Source organism: Somniosus microcephalus, chromosome 28, assembly GCF_052327205.1.
Source record: "Somniosus microcephalus isolate GS21.2 chromosome 28, FLI_Smic_1.0, whole genome shotgun sequence".
Classification (NCBI taxonomy): Eukaryota; Metazoa; Chordata; class Chondrichthyes; order Squaliformes; family Somniosidae; genus Somniosus; species Somniosus microcephalus.
The window spans coordinates 16805241-16822786 of record NC_141014.1 but is presented as its reverse complement, the minus strand read 5'-3'; the positions used below and the strand labels follow the sequence as shown (position 1 = coordinate 16822786).

At 48.7% G+C, this 17546-nt stretch overlaps 1 protein-coding gene across 1 annotated transcript in view; it reads right to left on the bottom strand.

Annotated features, from left to right (window-relative positions):
* LOC147099004 (uncharacterized) overlaps positions 1-17546 on the bottom strand; it is a 71737-nt gene that overhangs the window by 10657 nt on the left and 43534 nt on the right. The window contains exons 2-3 of the mRNA XM_085969524.1: positions 8767-9220; positions 5997-6604 (exon numbers count right to left, since the gene is read on the bottom strand). Coding sequence (XP_085825650.1) covers positions 5997-6604; positions 8767-9217 — 1059 coding nt within the window. The 5' untranslated portion in view covers positions 9218-9220. The remainder of the gene's footprint in view (positions 1-5996; positions 6605-8766; positions 9221-17546) is intronic.

Genomic DNA, 17546 nt, shown 5'->3' with positions numbered 1-17546 from the left:
CTCAATCATGGCTTTCAAAAGGGAGTTGGATAAGTACCTGAAGGGAAAAAATTTGCAGGGCTGGGGGGAAAGGGCGGGGGGAGTGGGACTAGCTGAGAGTCGGCACGGGCTCGACGGGCTGAATGGCCGCCTTCCGTGCCGTAACCATTCTATGATTCTACTCCTGCAGGTTTCTCTAGTTTGTTTTGGAGACGCTTGAGCCTGGGAATGGTTTCTGGACGTGGCAGATGACCTTTGATCAATAAACACGTGATGCTGACAAACCGGAGTTGAATTTGCTGAAGCATAGACTTCCATTTGTTGCTGTAAGCAAGAATATAAAAGGGGGGTGCGCATCCCCGGTTTTCATCGCTCCACCATTGGCGGCCGTGCCTTCAGCTGCCAAGGCCCCTACGCTCTGTAAGTCCCTCTCCGCCTCCCTACCTCTTTCTCTTGCTTTAAGACGCTCCTTAAAACCTACCTCTTAGACCAAGCTTTTGGTCATCTGCCCTAATATCTCCTTATGTGGCTCGGAGTCAAAACTCTCTCTGATTATGCTCCTGTGAAGGGCCTTGGGACGTTTTACTACATTAAAAGCGCTACATAAATTAAATGCAAATTGCTGTTTGTTGTTACTGAGCCAAGCCGAGGAGGAAACTAGCAGGATCAAACCCGAAGCGATGCTGGGTTAAGTGGCCTCAGCCATGGCACTAGAAGAGGCTTTATTTACCCTGGGCTAGGAAGAAGGGGAAAAAAATGAGCTTCCATTCTTGCATCCAGTGACCCTCGCCAGAAAATGCATGTAGGTGGACATCAACATCAACAACAACAACTTATATTTATATAGGGTCTTTAATGTAACAAAACGTCCTAAGGCGCTGCACAGGAGTGTTATATAAAAAAAAATTGACTCCAAGCCATATAAGGAGATATTAGGCAGATGACCAAAAGCTTGGTCAAAGAGGTAAGTTTTAAGGAGCGTCTTAAAGGAGGAATGAGAAGTAGAGGCGGAGAGGTTTAGGGAGGGAATTCCAGAGATTAGGGCCAAGGCAGCTGAAGGCACAGCCGCCAATGGTGGAGCGATTAAAAACCAGGTTTGTTCAAAAGTCCAGAATAGGTGGAGCGCTGAGGTCATGGGGATTATAGGGCTGGAGGAATTTGCAAACAAGGATGAGAATTTTAAAATCGAGGCGTTGCTCAACTGGGAGCCAATGTAGGTCAGCGAGCACAGGGGAGCTGGGTGAACGGGACTTGGTGCGAGTTAGCACACGGGCGGCAGAATTTTGGATGACCAAGTTTATGGAGGGTAGAACTAGGGAGGCCAGCCAGGAGTGCACTGGAATAGTCAAGTCTAGAGATGATAAAGGCATGGATGAGGTTTTCAGCAGCGGATAAGTTGAGGTAAGGACGGAGACGGACGATAGTACGAAGGTGGAAATGGGCGGTCTTAGTGATAGAACGGATATGAGGTAGGGAGCTCAATTCATGATCAGATATGACACCAAGGTTGCGAACAGACTTGGTCAGCCTTAGACAGTTGCCGGGGAGGGAGGTCGAATCAGTGGAAAGGGAATGGAGTTTGTGGCATAAGCTGAAGACAATGGCTTCGGTCTTCCCAACATTTAATTGGAAATTTCTACTCATCCAGTGCTGGATGTTGGACAAGCAGGCTGATAGTATAGAGACGGCGGAGGGTTCGAGAGAGATGGAGGAGAGGTAGAGCTGGGCATCATCAGCGTACGTGTGAAAACTCACGTTGCTGCCAGTGATGTCGCCCAGGGGCCGCTGTGATGTTCCACACGGCCACACACCCACTGTCTAGGCTCACACAAAGAGTGGCCACTTGGCCAAGGTAGTGGAGGGATGGTAGTGCCTTGAAACATGGAGGTCGTTTTCATCTTGCACGGTAAGCTGGTGAGGTTGATCCGTCCTCCCATTGTTCAACCCGCCTGATTCTCATTTCCGTTGATTTCAAATCAGGCAGGTTCTACAATGGCTGGACAATCAGTTTACTGCCCAAGTGGTGAGGGTGAAAATCACCTCCCCCCCCACCACCCCCTTCTCCGTAGGGTTGCCAAACCCACCAGGATTGCCCTGGAGTCTCCAGGAATTGAAGGTTAATTTCCAGGACACTGCTGCATGCAAATCCCGGGGGAGAAAAATCACAGGCGCATTTAAAAAAACAATTGCGTTTTTTCTCTCACTTTTTTGAACTCATTTATTAGTTATAAAAATATAGGAGACGGGGGAAAAAAGGCTGTTTCACTAACAAGATTCATCCATTTGGGTGACAAAGAGTCTTCCTTTTCCAATTGGCTGTAGGAATGCAAAACATAGGAACAGGAGGAGGCCATTCAGCCCCTCCAACCTGTTCCGCCATTCAATGAGATCATGGCTGATCTGTGACCTAACTCCATATACCCGCCTTTGGATCCATATCGTTTAATACCCTGGGCTAGCAAAAATCTATCGATCTCTGATTTAAAATTACTTAATTGAGCTAGCATCTGCTGCTTTTTGTGGGAGATAGTACCACACTTTCTACCACCCTGTGTGTGAAGAAGTGTTTCCTAACTTCTCTCCTGAATGGCCTGGCTCTGATGTTATGTCCCCTAGTCCTAGACTCCACCACCAGCAGAAAAAGGTTCTCTCCGTGTATCCTATCCATTCCTTTCAAAATCCTGAAAACCTCAATCAATCCACCTCTCCACCTTCTATATCCCAGGGAATACAAGCCTAGTTTATATAATATCGCCTCATAATCTAACCCTTGGAGCCCTGGTGACATTCTGGTGAATCTGCGCTGCACTCCTTCCAAGGCCAATATATCCTTCCTAAGGTGTGGTGCCCAGAACTGAACGCAGTACTCCAGTTGTGGGCTAATTTGTATAGCTGTGGCAAAACTTCCTCCCTTTATAGTCCAGCCCTCGAGGTATAAAGCTAACATTCCATCAGCCTTTCTGATTATGTTTTGTACCTGACCACTACATTTTTAGTGATCTATGTACTCAGACCCCTAAATCTCTTTGGACTTCCACTGTTCCTAGCTTTTCACCATTTAAATAATATTCAGATCTATCCTTTTTTTTGGTCCAAAATAGATGAGCTCACACTTGCCTGCATTGAAATCCATCTGCCACAGTTTTGCCCACTCACTGAATCTATCAATGTTTCTTTGTAATTTTATCCTCCTGTCTACACTATTTACTATGCCACCAATCTTTGTGTCATCGGCAAACTTGGATATACGGCTCTCTATTATGTTATCTAAGTCATTAATAAATATAGTTGCTAGTTGAGGTCCCAGCCCAGACCCTTGTGGTACACCGCTAGTCACTTCCTCCCAATTAAGAGTATATACCCATGCTCCCTACTCTCTGACTTATACTGCTGAACCAATCTCTTCAGCAGGGCAATAATTTGCCTTCAATTCGATGAGCTTTAATTTTAGCTAACAGTCTCTTATGTGGAACCTTACCTAATGCCTTCTGAAAGTCCATATAAATGACATACAGGAAACTTTGTGTTATCCGGCACCGACGGGACCGAGCTGCTGCCGTTCCCTCAAAACTGCCGGACACTCCAGAGTTAATGTTGAAAGATATGGAGATTCTTATCTCCGTATCTGACAACAAACACTGTTGCTTAGCAACAGCTTCTAAACAGTCGGGTGCAGCTGCAAACGTCTGTAGCTAAAGCTGTTGCTATAGCTACAGACCTTGCAGTGCTTGACTGGGGAAAAAAAGCAAAGAAAACAAACGAAAAGAATAAAAAACGGCTCATGATTTTTGCCGGTGGCTCCAGCTTGCCGGATGGTTCGCCTCCAGATAACTCAAAGTTTCCTGTATATATAAATTACCTGGATATTGGAATACAGAGTAGAGTTTCTAAATTTGCAGATGACACCAAACTTGGGGGTGTGGGAAACAGTGAAGGTGATACCAATCGACTGCAACAGGACATGGAAAGGCTAGCAGAATGGGCAGACAAGTGGCAGATGGAATTTAATACAGAGAAGTGTGAGGTGATTCATTTTAGCAGAAGGAACAGGGAGAGGCAATATACACTTAATGGCACAGTTTTAAAGAGTGTGCAGGGACAGAGGGACCTGGGAGTTAATGTGCATAGGTCCCTGAAGGTGGCAGGACATATTGAGAGAGTGGTTAACAAAGCATATGGGATCTTGGGCTTCATAAATAGGGGTATTGAGTACAAAAGCAGAGAAGTTATGCTGAACCTTTATAAAGCGCTGGTTAGGCCACAACTGGAGTATTGCGTCCAGTTCTGGTCACCACACTTTAGGAAGGATGTGAAGGCTCTTGAGAGGGTGCAGAGGAGATTTACCAGAATGGTTCCGGGGATGGGGGCTCTTAGCTACAAGGACAGGTTGGAGAAGCTGGATTTGTTTTCATTAGAGCAAAGGAGGTTGAGGGGTGATTTGATAGAGGTGTACAAGATTATGACGGGTTTGGATAGGCTAGACGGGGAAAGGCTGTTCCCACTAGCTGATGGTACAAGGACTAGGGGACACAGATTTAAGGTTTTGGTGCAAGAGATACAGGGGGGATGTGAGGAAAAACTTTTTTACGCAGTGAGTGGTGAGGACCTGGAACTCGCTGCCGACGGAAGTGGTGGAAGCGGAGACACTCAATGTTTTCAAGGGGAGACTGGATAGGCACTTGAGGGAAATAAACTTGCAGGGATACGGGGATAGAGCTGGGGAATGGGACTGACTGGATTGCTCTACAGAGCGCTGGCACGGACTCGATGGGCCGAATGGCCTCCTTCTGTGCCTTTATGACTCTATGACTATGATATCCATAGACATTTCTCTGTCTACATTAATTACTTCCTCAAAAAATGCGATTAGGTTCGTTAGACATGACCAACCCTTGTTGGCTCTCTAATCAGCTCAAATTTCTCTAAGTGCTCAGACACTCTGCCCTTAATTATAGATTCCAATAACTTCCCACAACAGGTGTTGGACTAACAGGTCTATAACTTCCTGGTTTCTCTCTCTCACCTTTCTGAAATAATGGAGTTACATTTGCAGTTTTCCAATAATCCATAGACATTCCCCAATTTACTGATTTATTTACATCCCCAAAAATTTCAATTAGGTTTGTTAAACATGACCTACCCTTTACAAAATCAGCTGCAGCATTGACCAATCGCTGAACTATGGGGGCGGGGCGGTTGGCGGCAGGTGGTCATGTGATGGAACCTCCAGGAATACCAGAGTTAGCAACCTGCCCCCACCTGCCCTCAGGTGAGGAGAGAAAGAAGTCTGGGGGGGGGGGGATGGGGTGCGAATGGAGGGCTTTTATACGCAGGAAAGATGCATATCCACAGTGCATTGGGGCAAGTCCAGCAATCCCCAAATCAGCGACTTTTTCTCTCAACACCCACATGAGCAGCGAAAACAGGCTGGAAAAGCGGTTATTACACCTGAAAAGCGGATGGTTAGCAGCTGATGTTGTGCCACTCGAACGGTGCCACCATATCACCCTGCCCCCGGGCTCCAACTTCATAAAATCTTAGCAGCACACTGGCCTCTGATTACCCGGCTCAATGCTGACACGCTCACCTCGGAGTCAGAAGGTTGTGGGTTCCAAGTCCCACTCCAGAGACTTGAGCACAAAAATCCAGGCTGACTCTCCCAGTGCAGTGCTGAGGGAGTGCCGCACTGTCGGCGGTGCCGTCCTTTCGGATGAGACGTTAAACCGAGGCCCCGTCTGCTCTCTCAGGTGGAAGTAAAAGATCCCTTGGCGCTATTTCGCAGAAGAGAAGGGGAGTTCTCCAGGGTGCCCTGGCCGTTATTAATCCCTCAGCCAACATCAGATTATCTGGTCATTATCTCATTGCTGTTTGTGGGATCTTGTTGTGCACAAATCTACATCACAACAGTGACTACACTTGAAAAGTATTTCATTGGCTGTAAAGCGCTTTGGGAGGTCCTGAGGTGGTGAAAGGTGCTATGGGAATGTAAGTTTTTTAATATATTTTTTCTTTTTTACCTGCACATTGACCAGAAGTTTTCCCGACTGTGTACTGGGAGAACTGCACGTGACCTCCTTCTGGTCCATGGCGCTCTGCTTCAGTAGCCAATCGTGGAGCCAGATCAGGCCACAGTCGCACCTCCAGGCGTTCCCGCTCAGTCCGAACCGCTTGATGGACCAGAAGGATCGGGAGGAGGAAAGGGTTACCAGCCGGTTGTTCTTCATGCTCAGCACCTCCAGCTGTCGAAACCTGGAAAAGGCCCTGGGAGCCGCCTCATCCAAAAACGTGTTGTCCAAATACAGCTCCACCAAAGACTTCAGCTTTTGGCCAAAAGTGGTTGGATTCAACCTGGAGATGTTGTTGTTGCTTAACTGCAGGATGTTTAGTCTCTTCAAGGAACGCATGGCACTGCTTGGCACTGCGGTCAGCTTGTTCCCGTCGAGGTACAGCTTCCTCAGGGCCCTGTTGCCAGTAAAGGCATTTGAGGAGATGACAGTGATGCGGTTATTGCTGAGGAACAGCCAGCGCAGCGCCGAAAGGCTCTTGAATGTACCGTCCAAGAGTGTGGTGAGACGGTTGTCGCTGAGGTAGAGAGCGTTCAGCTTTCTCAAGGAGGAAAACACACCTGGGGGAGGAGGGGGGGGGAATACATTTTTTTTTTAATTGTTCAGTGTAAAAACTCTTGAGCTTAGAAAGATAGAAGTAGGGCTGCCCTATTGACTCAACGATGGTTTATAACTGGGCTACACAGAGCAGAAGGTCCTAGCATTAGAAGCTGGCATTTGTGATTTCTCTGTGTTACTGAGGGCAAAAACTCAGGGGCACAGTCTCAGAATAAAGGGTCGCCCTTTTAGAACTGAGATGAGGAGGAACTTCTTCTCACAGAGGGTCGTAAATCTGTGGAATTCTCTGCCCCAGAGAGCCGTGGAGGCTGGGTCATTAAATACTTTTAAAGTGGAGATAGACATTGTTATGAATCTTATGATCCATGAAGAAAGACTCATGAAATAACACTGGATGGCCAGCTGGTGGCACCATCCAAGGAGTATAAATACTCGGGTGTGGGCACAGCTTGCCCAGGACATTGTGTAAACAGGGACTAGTGAAAGATAACTAGACTTCCATGTTTTTGAAACAAGTTGATTAAAGCCTTGCTTTATACTCGAACCAAGTGCGTAGTGAGTTTTATTACGTCAGACAGATTTTTGCAAGATAAGGGAGTGAAGGGTTATGGGGAGCGGGCAGGGAAGTGACTTTGAGCCCAAGATCAGCCATGATCTTATTGAATGGTGGAGCAGGCTCGAGGGGCCAAGTGGCTGATTCCTGCTCCTATTTCTTATGATCTTATGTTCTTAAATTCAGCCAGGGTTCCAACTCTTGATCACTACCTAGTGATCTCTGATGGAAAATGCACGACGGGAGGAAGAATCGAAGGTGAGTGTGATTTCCCCGCCCTCCCACTGACAGTCATGTATCCTGCCCGTACCCAGTACTTAGGCTCATAAGAAATAGGAGCAGGAGTAGGCCATTCGGCCCCTCGAGCCTGCTCCACCATTCAATAAGATCATGGCTGATCATCGACCTCAACTCCACTTTCCTGCCCGATCTCCATAACCCTTGATTCCCCCAGAGTGCAAGGGGGTTAAATTGGGCGCCGTTAGCTAACGGGGCGGTTTTGCTACTGGTCGCGGCGCTGACATCGACTCCCGCCATATTCGGCGGGAGTTTTGCGGCGGCGCTACGGCGTTGCGCCCCGATCTCCTTCGCCCGGAGATCGTGACGTCTTCACCGTACGCATTGCCCCGGACCCGAGATTGACTTCTGCCCCCTGCAGCAGCACCGGTCAAAAACACCGACAGCGGCAGGAGGCGCGCATCGGGCGGCCGGCCGCTTCGGGGGCGATGATTAAAGGCGAGGTGGCCGAGGTAGGTGGAAAAAAAACTTACTGTTCTAGTTTTTTCGCGGGTTCCTGCCCGCGATCGATCAGCACTCTGCTTGAGCGCCGGGCTGATCGCGTGGGATCGCGGCTGCCTTGGTGGTCCAGGTCGGTACTTTTTCTATTACAGAGCCTGCAGCGATGGCCCTTCCCTTTAAGGGAGGGAAAAGGCCTTTGAATGCGGCGGCGTGGCACACAATCTAGGCTGACACCGAGAGAGTGCTGCACTGTCAGAGGTGCCGTCTTTCGGATGAGACGTTAAACCGAGGCCCTGTCTGCTCTCTTAGGTGGATGTAAAAGATCTCGTGGCACTATTTCGAAGAAGAGCAGGGGAGTTCTCCCCGATGTCCTGGGGCCAATATTTATCCCTCAATCAACATCACTAAAACAGATTATCTGGCCATTATTACATTGCTGTTTGTGGGAGCTTGCTGTGCGCAAATTGGCTACTGCTTTTCCTGCATTACAACAGTGACGCCACTTCAATAAGGTACTTCATTGGCTGTAAAGCGCTTTGGGACGTACTGAGGTCATGAAAGGCGCTATAGAAATGCAAGCCTTTTTTTTTATAGTGCCTTGGGCAATGTTCGTTCTAATTTTTATTTTAGGTGCGCAGCCCCTTTAACTGGCTGTGCGGGCCATTCAAATTTTCGCGCACGCGCGGTTTCTTCTACATAAACGCTGGTGAGCGGCCTGCACAGCTTAGCGGGAACGTTAGCCCGGGGACATTATGTTAAAGGCGCTATATGAATGCCAAGTTGTGGTGTGCCCAGGCATTGGGACTATTCCTTCAAGGCTTGCTAGCAAAAATCGGAAGGAGGGTGGGTCAAAGAGTAAAGATCCTCAAATACCCGTTGCTATGTTGGCAATGAGGTTGCTTTCCAGGTGGAGGAAGGTCAAGGCCGTCACGTTCTCAAAGACTCCAACTTCCAGCTCTTCAATGCTGTTGTTGTCCAGATGGAGGAACTGCAGGTGGCTCAGTCCGTTGAACGCGCCTGGCCGCACCCTGACGATGTGGTTGCGGCTCAGGTGCAGGGTGGTCAGGCCGGACAGGTTGAGGAAGGCGTTGGCTGGAATCGCTGGCAGCTGACCGTCATTCAGCTGCAGCTCCGTGGCGCCGGGGGGCAGCTCCGCGGGGAAGTCGCTCAGGCTGGCGTTGGCGCAGCTGACGTGTTGGGAGTACGCGCGGCAGGCGCAGCCTTTGGGGCACGGGGCGCCCGCTGAATGGGCAGCAGGTTCCATGGCCAGAGTGAAGTACAGCGTCAGGGCCGCCGAGCACAGGAGGATCCCGACGAATGCCATGTTCTGTGAAGACACGGAGAGGAGAAATAGGTGAGCGATGTATGTCACATATATTAGGACACAGCAGTTAATTCACAAGCAACAAAGACACACAATTGTAGTGAGTGACTTTATAAGGGGAGTTCATAGAATCATAGAATGGTTACAGTACAGAAGGAGGCCATTCAGCCCGTCGAGCCCATGCTGGCTCTCTGCAAGAGCACTTCAGTTAGTCCCACTCCCCCGCCCTTTCCCCGTAGCCCTGCAATTTTTTTTCCTTCAGATACTTATCCAATTCCCTTTTGAAAGCAGTGATTGAATCTGCCTCCACCACCCTTTCAGGCAGTGCATTCCAGATCCTAACCACTCGCTGCGTAAAAAGTTTTTCCTCATGTCGCCTTTAGTTCTTCTGCTAATCACCTTAAATCTGTGTCCTCTGGTTCGCGACCCTTCCGCCAATGGGAACAGTTTCTCTCTATCTACTCTGTCCAGACCCCTCATGATTTTGAACACCTCTATCAAATCTCCTCTCAATCTTCTCTGCTCCAAGGAGAACAACCCCAGCTTCTCCAGTCTATCCACGTAACTGAAGTCCCTCATCCCTGGAATCATTCTTGTAAATCTTTTCCGCACCCTCTCTAAGGCCTTCACAGCCTTCCCAAAGTGCGGTGATCAGAATTGGACACAATACTCCAGTTGGGGTCGAACCAGTGTTTTACACATGTTCATCATAATTTCCACACTTTTGTACTCTATACCTCTATTCTGTACCCAGTTCTCTCTGTAAGGGAATCCGCTCGATTTTCTGATATTCATTGCACTCATGCCTTCTAGTACATAAGAACTCTGCATTCCTCCAATTCTGGCCTCTTGTGCATCTTCCACCTCCATCGCTCCACCATTGGCGGCCGTGCCTTCAGCTGCCTCGGCCCTAAGCTCTGGAATTGCCTCCTTAAACCTCTCCGCCTCTCTCCCCTCCTTTAAGACGCTCCTTAAAACCTACCCCTTTCACCAAGCTTTTGGTCACCTGTCCTAATATCTCCTTATGTGGCTTTGTGTTAATTTTTGTTTGATAATCGCTCCTGTGAAGCGCCTTGGGACATTTTACTACGTTAAAGGTGCTATATCAATGCAAGTTGTTGCTGGTGGACGCAGGCCTGGGGAAATCTTCCCTAATGCCGTTTCGACAAGTGTAAGGGACGCTCTGCAATGCACTGTTCCATCAACAGCTCAGTAAATGCAACATCTGCAGACCAGAAAGAGCCCGGGTTTAATCTCCAGTCTGTGCTGGGGCAGAGGTAGAGTCACTACAATCGGTCTCGGAGTCCTTGGGTTAGGGAGGACAATATCAACCTGGGTTACTGCTCCTTTTCGCTATTGAGAAAAACATAGAATCATAGAAAAATAGGAGCAGGAGTAGGCCATTCGGCCCTTCGAGCCTGCTCCGCCATTCAATATGACCATGACTGATCCCCTATCTCAATACCATATATATTCCCGCTCTCTCTCCATACCCCTTGATGCCTTTTGTGTCTAGAAATCTATCTATCTCCTTCTTAAATATATTCAGTGACTTGGCCTCCACAGCCTTCTGTGGTAGAGACTTCCACAGATTCACCACCCTCTGAGTGAAGACATTTCTCCTCGTCTCAGTCCTAAATGTCCTACCCTGTATCCTGAGACTGTGACTCCTCGTTCTAGACCCCCCCAGCCAGGGGAAACATCTGCCCTGCATCCAGTCTGTCTAGCCCTGACAGAATGTTATACGTTTCAATGAGATCCCCTCTCATTCTTCTAAACTCTAGTGAATACAGGCCGAGTCGACCCAATCTCTCCTCATACGACAGTCCTGCCATCCCAGGAATCAGTCTGGTGAACCTTCGCTGCACTCCCTCTATGGGCAAGTATATCCTTTCTTAGGTAAGGAGACCAAAACTGCACACAGTACTCCAGGTGTGGTCTCACCAAGGCCCTGTATAACTGTAGTAAGACATCCTTGCTCCTGTACTCAAATCCTCTTGCAATGAAGGCCAACATACCATTTGCCTTCCTAACTGCTTGCTGCACCTGCATGTTTGCTTTCAGTGACTGGTGTACAAGGACACCCAGGTCCCTTTGTACATCAACATTTCCCAATCTAGCACCATTTAAATAATACTCTGCCTTTGTGTTTTTCCTACCAAAGTGGATAACTTCACATTTATCCACGTTATACTGCATCTACCATGTATTTGCCCACTCACTCAACTTGCCTAAATCACCTTGAAACCTCTTTGCATCTGAACTCACAGCTCAGCTGAGTGAACCATGCTGTAAGTGTACATCGGGTGAGGACAGGGCAGGGCGGGGGCAGGGCGGGGCTGGGATGGCCTCCACTGGTCAGATACCTTGCTAACACTCGTGTAGTGTATGTACCCGTCTACCTTTAAGAGAACTATTGTATGTAACTGTCCACCTTTAAGAGAACTACTTTAGGTGTTGCACTACTTTGTTGGCTTCTGTATACTGTAATACCGACGGTGACCACACCGGTATATAAGTGCTGTGTCAGGAGTTATTGGGCAGATTCGCCCTGACCTTCGAATAGTAAAGTCCTGTTTTAAGTTACTCTTGGAGTCTGTGTATTAATTAACTAAACAACCCACAGACTTTACAGTGGCGACGAGTCCGATCGTACCCTGCGGCAACAATACTTCCGAAGCAGTTAACGAGCGTCGAGAAGAGGCAACCGCCCTCGTCGTTCTGCTGGGAGAAAACTCGAGGTTGCAGAACTAGAAAGGAGGAAGAATTTAGAGACAAAGACTTCCATCAGCAACAGGCACTGACTGTCCCTTCTGCCACGGTGAGGAGTGAGCCGATCAGCACGAGAAGCAAGGCGGCCACGATGACTGTGAGTAAGGGAAAGTAAAAAGAATAACCGGAGGATAAGGGCGGTGCACTCGACCACGGTCGAGGGGGAAAAGAGCCGGACAGAAGTCGGGTCCAGAGGCGCTGAGACTGGGGCAGCGTGGAGCAAGGAAGCCGCGGTACAGACAGGCTGGGGACGCAACGGCGTCGTGAGACAGCTAGACCGCGACCGGCGAAAAAGGCCGGGCTGCGACCGAAGCCACGAAGCGCTGCGACCGGGAACGTAGGCGCGGGAAGAGATAAACTCAGCCGGGGAGGGAAGCACCGGACTGCGAGAGGGCTGGGAGGCGCGATTGGGAGCCAAGCGAGCGGGAGAGGCAGAGCCGACCAAGGGAGACTGAGCGAGAGCCAGTCCAGCGGCTGAAACTGTTCTCCGTCAACGGGGTGTACCCAGCGCCGGTAGAGCCGAGCGAGCGGGAGAGAGACAGAGCCCGAGCAAGGGGAACTGAGCGAGAGCCAGCCCAGCGGCTGAAACTGTTCGCCGTCAACGGGGTGTACCCAGCGCCGGTTGCCCTGCCGAGAAAAGGGAAAGCACTGAAGCCGACGCACAGGCTGTGAACCTGAAAGCCAGCGGCCGTCGCCCGTGGGGAAAGTGTACCCCTCCCGCCAGGGGAAGAAACGCGGGAAACTGCCATTAGGCGGAGAAGAAGACAGAAGCGGGAAACCGCCATTGAAGTGGGCGGGGAGAGAAGATAAGCGCGGGAAACCGCCATTTTCGCGGGAACCGCCATCTTGAAAAAAAAAGAAAATTTAAAGAAATAATCCGTGGTGTTATCAGGAAGAGAGGAAGATGCCTAAGCGGGGTAACATCAACGATTTTAACTCCGAGGTAGAAGACTGGGCCACGTATGTGGAACGCATTGAGATCTATTGTGAGGCCAATAAAATAGAAGAAGATGACAAAGCTATAACCTTGCTAAACTCGATGGGCGCGAAGACATACGGGCTCTTGAAGCATCTACTAGCACCAGCTAAACCGGCGGATCAGACTTTCGATGATATTGTGGCTGTTCTGAAGGATCACTTGAACCCCACACCGTTGATGTTGGCGGAACGATCCAAATTCTATGCGAGAACGCAAAGGAAAGACGAAAGCAACGCAGAATACTTGGTCGAACTGCGTAGACTAGCGAAACACTGCCAGTTTGGAGGGAATCTGAGAGAGGCATTGCGAGACAAGTTCGTGTGCGGGTTGTCAAAGGAAGGAACGCAAAAGCGACTACTCGAAGAGAACGACCTTACACTTGACAGGGCTGTCCTTATTGCAGCATCGCACGAAGCCACAGCGAAGGGAACTGCGGAAATGCAGCTAAAGGCAGCGGCACTCACTGTGGATCAAATTACCTCGAGTACAACAAAATGCTATCGTTGTGGGAAGACAACACACGACCAGAACCAATGCTGGTTTAAGAACCAGGAATGTAGGAAATGTGGCAAACTGGGTCGCATAGCTAAGGTATGCCGGTCAGGGAAGAAGACCAACAACCAAAGGAAGCCATCACAGGAAAAGTACAACAAGGTACACAAGGTGGCTGAGAAGAGTTCAGACGAACAGAATTCGGACTCAGACCCAAACGGCCAGGAGCTGGATAGTCTGAGAATTCACAATGTGAGTAATGAAGCTGACCGACAAGCTATCTGGATCACACTACAGATTGCAAAAGTCCAAGTGAAAATGGAAGTGGACACCGGATCGGCGTTGACGGTCATGAATAAGCATGATTATAAAAAGTTATTCAAGCATATTCCCCTACGGGATACGGAACTAGTATTGAAGACATACACGGGGCACAAAGTATACCCCATCGGAAAGATAGAAGTCAAGGTGAGATACAAGGACAAAGAGCACCAAAGGATGGACCTGTATGTGTTGCCTGAGGGAGGTCCACCACTTCTGGGACGGGAGTGGATCAGGAAAATAAAGATAGACTGGCATTCACTAAACACCATGACGGTAGATTCCGGAAAGGAAGATGTCAAACCCGAACGGTTGTCCAGAATATTAGACGAAGCTAAAGAGGTATTCCAGCAAGGACTGGGAACACTGCAAGGAATTAAAGCAAAGGTTAAGATTGCAGAACATGCAAGCCCAAAATTTTTCAAAGCCAGATCGGTACCTTACGCGATACGACCTGCTGTGGAGGCAGAACTGGAAGAACTTGAACGATCAGGGGTACTGTCAAAAGTGGACTGGAGTGAGTGGGCCACGCCCATTGTTCCCGTCATGAAGTCTTCACCAAGTGACAAGCCAGGGGGACCGGGGAAGGTCCGCATCTGCGGAGACTTCAAGATCACAGTGAATCCGGTGCTTCACACGGTACAATACCCGCTTCCGCGGATTGAAGATATCTTTGCTTCGTTGGCTGGAGGGAAACACTTCACCAAGATAGACCTGGCACAGGCATACTTACAAATGGAAGTCGAGGAAGAGTCGCGTCAGTACCTCACCATCAACACACACAGAGGCTTGTATCGTTATAATAGACTGGTTTTTGGGGTAGATTCGGCTCCAGCAATTTGGCAGAGGGCCATGGAGCAGGTATTACAAGGAATTCCAAGCACGCAGTGTTACTTAGACGATATCCTGATTACGGGAGAAGACGAGGAAGAACACCTCACAAATTTGAAACTGGTGCTCGCTAGGTTGAAGGAATATGGCCTTCGAGTTAATCGCAAGAAATGTGAGTTCTTCCAAAAACGGATCTCGTACTGCGGTCATGTCATTGACCGAGAGGGGCTGCACAAGTCACCTGACAAGATAGAAGCTGTCGTGAAGGCCCCCGCTCCGGAAAACGTATCACAGTTAAGATCATTCTTGGGGTTGATTAATTATTATCACAAGTTTCTGCCGAATCTATCCACGGTGCTGCATCTGCTGAATGCTCTGTTGCGGAAAGAAGTACCATGGAAGTGGAGTGAGGAATGTAAAAAGGCCTTTCGCAGAAGCAAGGCGTTGATTACCTCTGAAGAAGCGTTGGCTCATTTCAACCCAACGTTACCTCTTCGTCTAGCTTGTGATGCTTCCCCCTATGGAATTGGAGCAGTACTTTCACACAAGTTACCAAATGGCTCGGAAAGGCCAGTGGCATTCGCGTCCCGATCATTGACCTCCGCGGAGCGAAATTATGCTCAAATAGATAGGGAGGCCCTCAGCCTTGTGTGGGGCGTAAAGAAATTCAATCATTACCTGCAGGGCAAGAAGTTCACATTACTGACAGACCACCAGCCGTTGGTGTCCATATTCAACCCTCACAAGGCCGTTTCCACCATGACAGCGCAAAGGTTACAGAGGTGGTCCATGTTACTTGGGGCACACCAATATGACACCGAATACAAAAGGTCCAAACAGCATGGAAATGCTGATGGGTTATCGCGCTTGCCATTGCCGATAGTAGAAGAAGCGACTACAGTGGACCCGGTAGAGATGTTCCACTCATCCATAGTGGAATGTCTACCAGTAACAAATTCGATGATCGAAAACGAAACAAGAAATGACCCGACTCTCTCACGAGTCTATGATTTAACGGTGGAGGGATGGCCAGCACAGGGCGAACCAACGCTGCCAGCATTTTCGCAGAGAAAAGAACAGCTGTCAGTGTGTCGAGGAACCCTGATGTGTGGATCTAGAGTGGTGATTCCACCCAAACTTCAACAGAAGGTGTTAAAGGAGCTGCACAAGGGACATCTGGGTGGAGTGAAAATGAAGAACCTAGCAAGAGCGTTTGTGTGGTGGCCAGGTATTGATGGGGACATCGAAGAAATCACTAAGAGCTGTCTAGGATGCCAGAAGGTCCAAAACGCGCCACCACAGGCTCCTCTGCATCCATGGGAGTGGCCCTCATCTCCTTGGCAAAGGGTACACATCGACTTTGCTGGTCCATTTATGGACTCAATGTTTCTAATAGCGGTGGATGCACACTCCAAGTGGCCGGAGGTAATAAAGGTGTCCACCACCACCACGGAAAAAACCATCACAGTGTTAAGGACCATGTTTGCTAGGAATGGGCTGCCGGAACAGATCTGTTCTGATAATGGACCGCAATTTGTGTCCGAAGAATTCAAGAAATTCTTAAAGAGCAATGGGGTTAAGCACTACACGTCAGCCCCATACCATACCACCCCTAACTTACAACATAAGGTGGATAGCTTCTTGTTGGTGTACAGGAATGCAACACATGCGGTCACAAATCAAACTCCCGCCATGATGTTTTTTAATAGACGACTAAGATGCCGGCTGGATTTGCTTAAGCCAAACGTCAGAAGGGACGTAGAGAACCGGCAATTCCAGGGCATGAATGAAAGGCCAACTAGATCTTTTCAGATAGGTCAACAAGTTTTGGCCCGGGACTACCGTACCGAGAAATGGCAGCCTGGAACTATTGGAAAAAGGCTAGGGCCGTTGATGTATACGGTGGACATTGGGGACAGTATAATAAGGCGCCATGTTGACCAGATCATAGGGTCAGCCACAAATGGCCAATCTACTCCACCACCTTACACGGTTAATGTTGAAGCAGAGATACCCAGAGCACCTACCTCCGATCTGGTAATACTGGAATCAGATGAACCTGACACTGTCCTTCAAGCCGAATCGACCTTGCCAGAAGCACCTGCTACCCCGCCGGGAGTTACGACACCACCGAGGCGTTATCCGGACAGAGTCCGGAAACCTCCAGAGAGACTGAATCTGTGAACTGTCTTGCATAAAGTTGTATATATGTTATAATGTATGTTTAATGGGGAATCAGTATGTTGTAAGCGAAAAAGGGAGGATTGTAGTGTATGTACCCGTCTACCTTTAAGAGAACTATTGTATGTAACCGTCCACCTTTAAGAGAACTACTTTAGGTGTTGCACTACTTTGTTGGCTTCTGTATACTGTAATACCGACGGTGACCACACCGGTATATAAGTGCTGTGTCAGGAGTTATTGGGCAGATTCGCCCTGACCTTCGAATAGTAAAGTCCTGTTTTAAGTTACTCTTGGAGTCTGTGTATTAATTAACTAAACAACCCACAGACTTTACAACTCGCAGTTCAGGCTTACACTTCAGTGACTAGCGACCTGAACCAGTGATCTGTGGAACTGTACTGTGGTGTGGAGTCACCCCTTCAAGAGGAATGGGAGGGGGCTGATAAAGCATTGCAGTATAACTTTAGATAAAGATCTCACGTGACTTAGAATATACAAAAAGAGTCAGAAATAATTTGTATTTTCACTTTTCTCGCCCGCCTTAGAATGATAGAAATTACAGCACAAAGGAGGCCATTCGGCCCGCTGTGCCTGTGTTGGCTCTTTGAAAGAGCGATCGTGCTCAGTCCCACGCCCCCGCTTTTTGTCCGTGACCCTGTCAGTTCCTCATCCTCCAGTACCTGTCCAACTCACTTTTAAAATAATTTATGGAACCTGCAGTGTATGTAACCTGTACCACCTTAAGAGGAT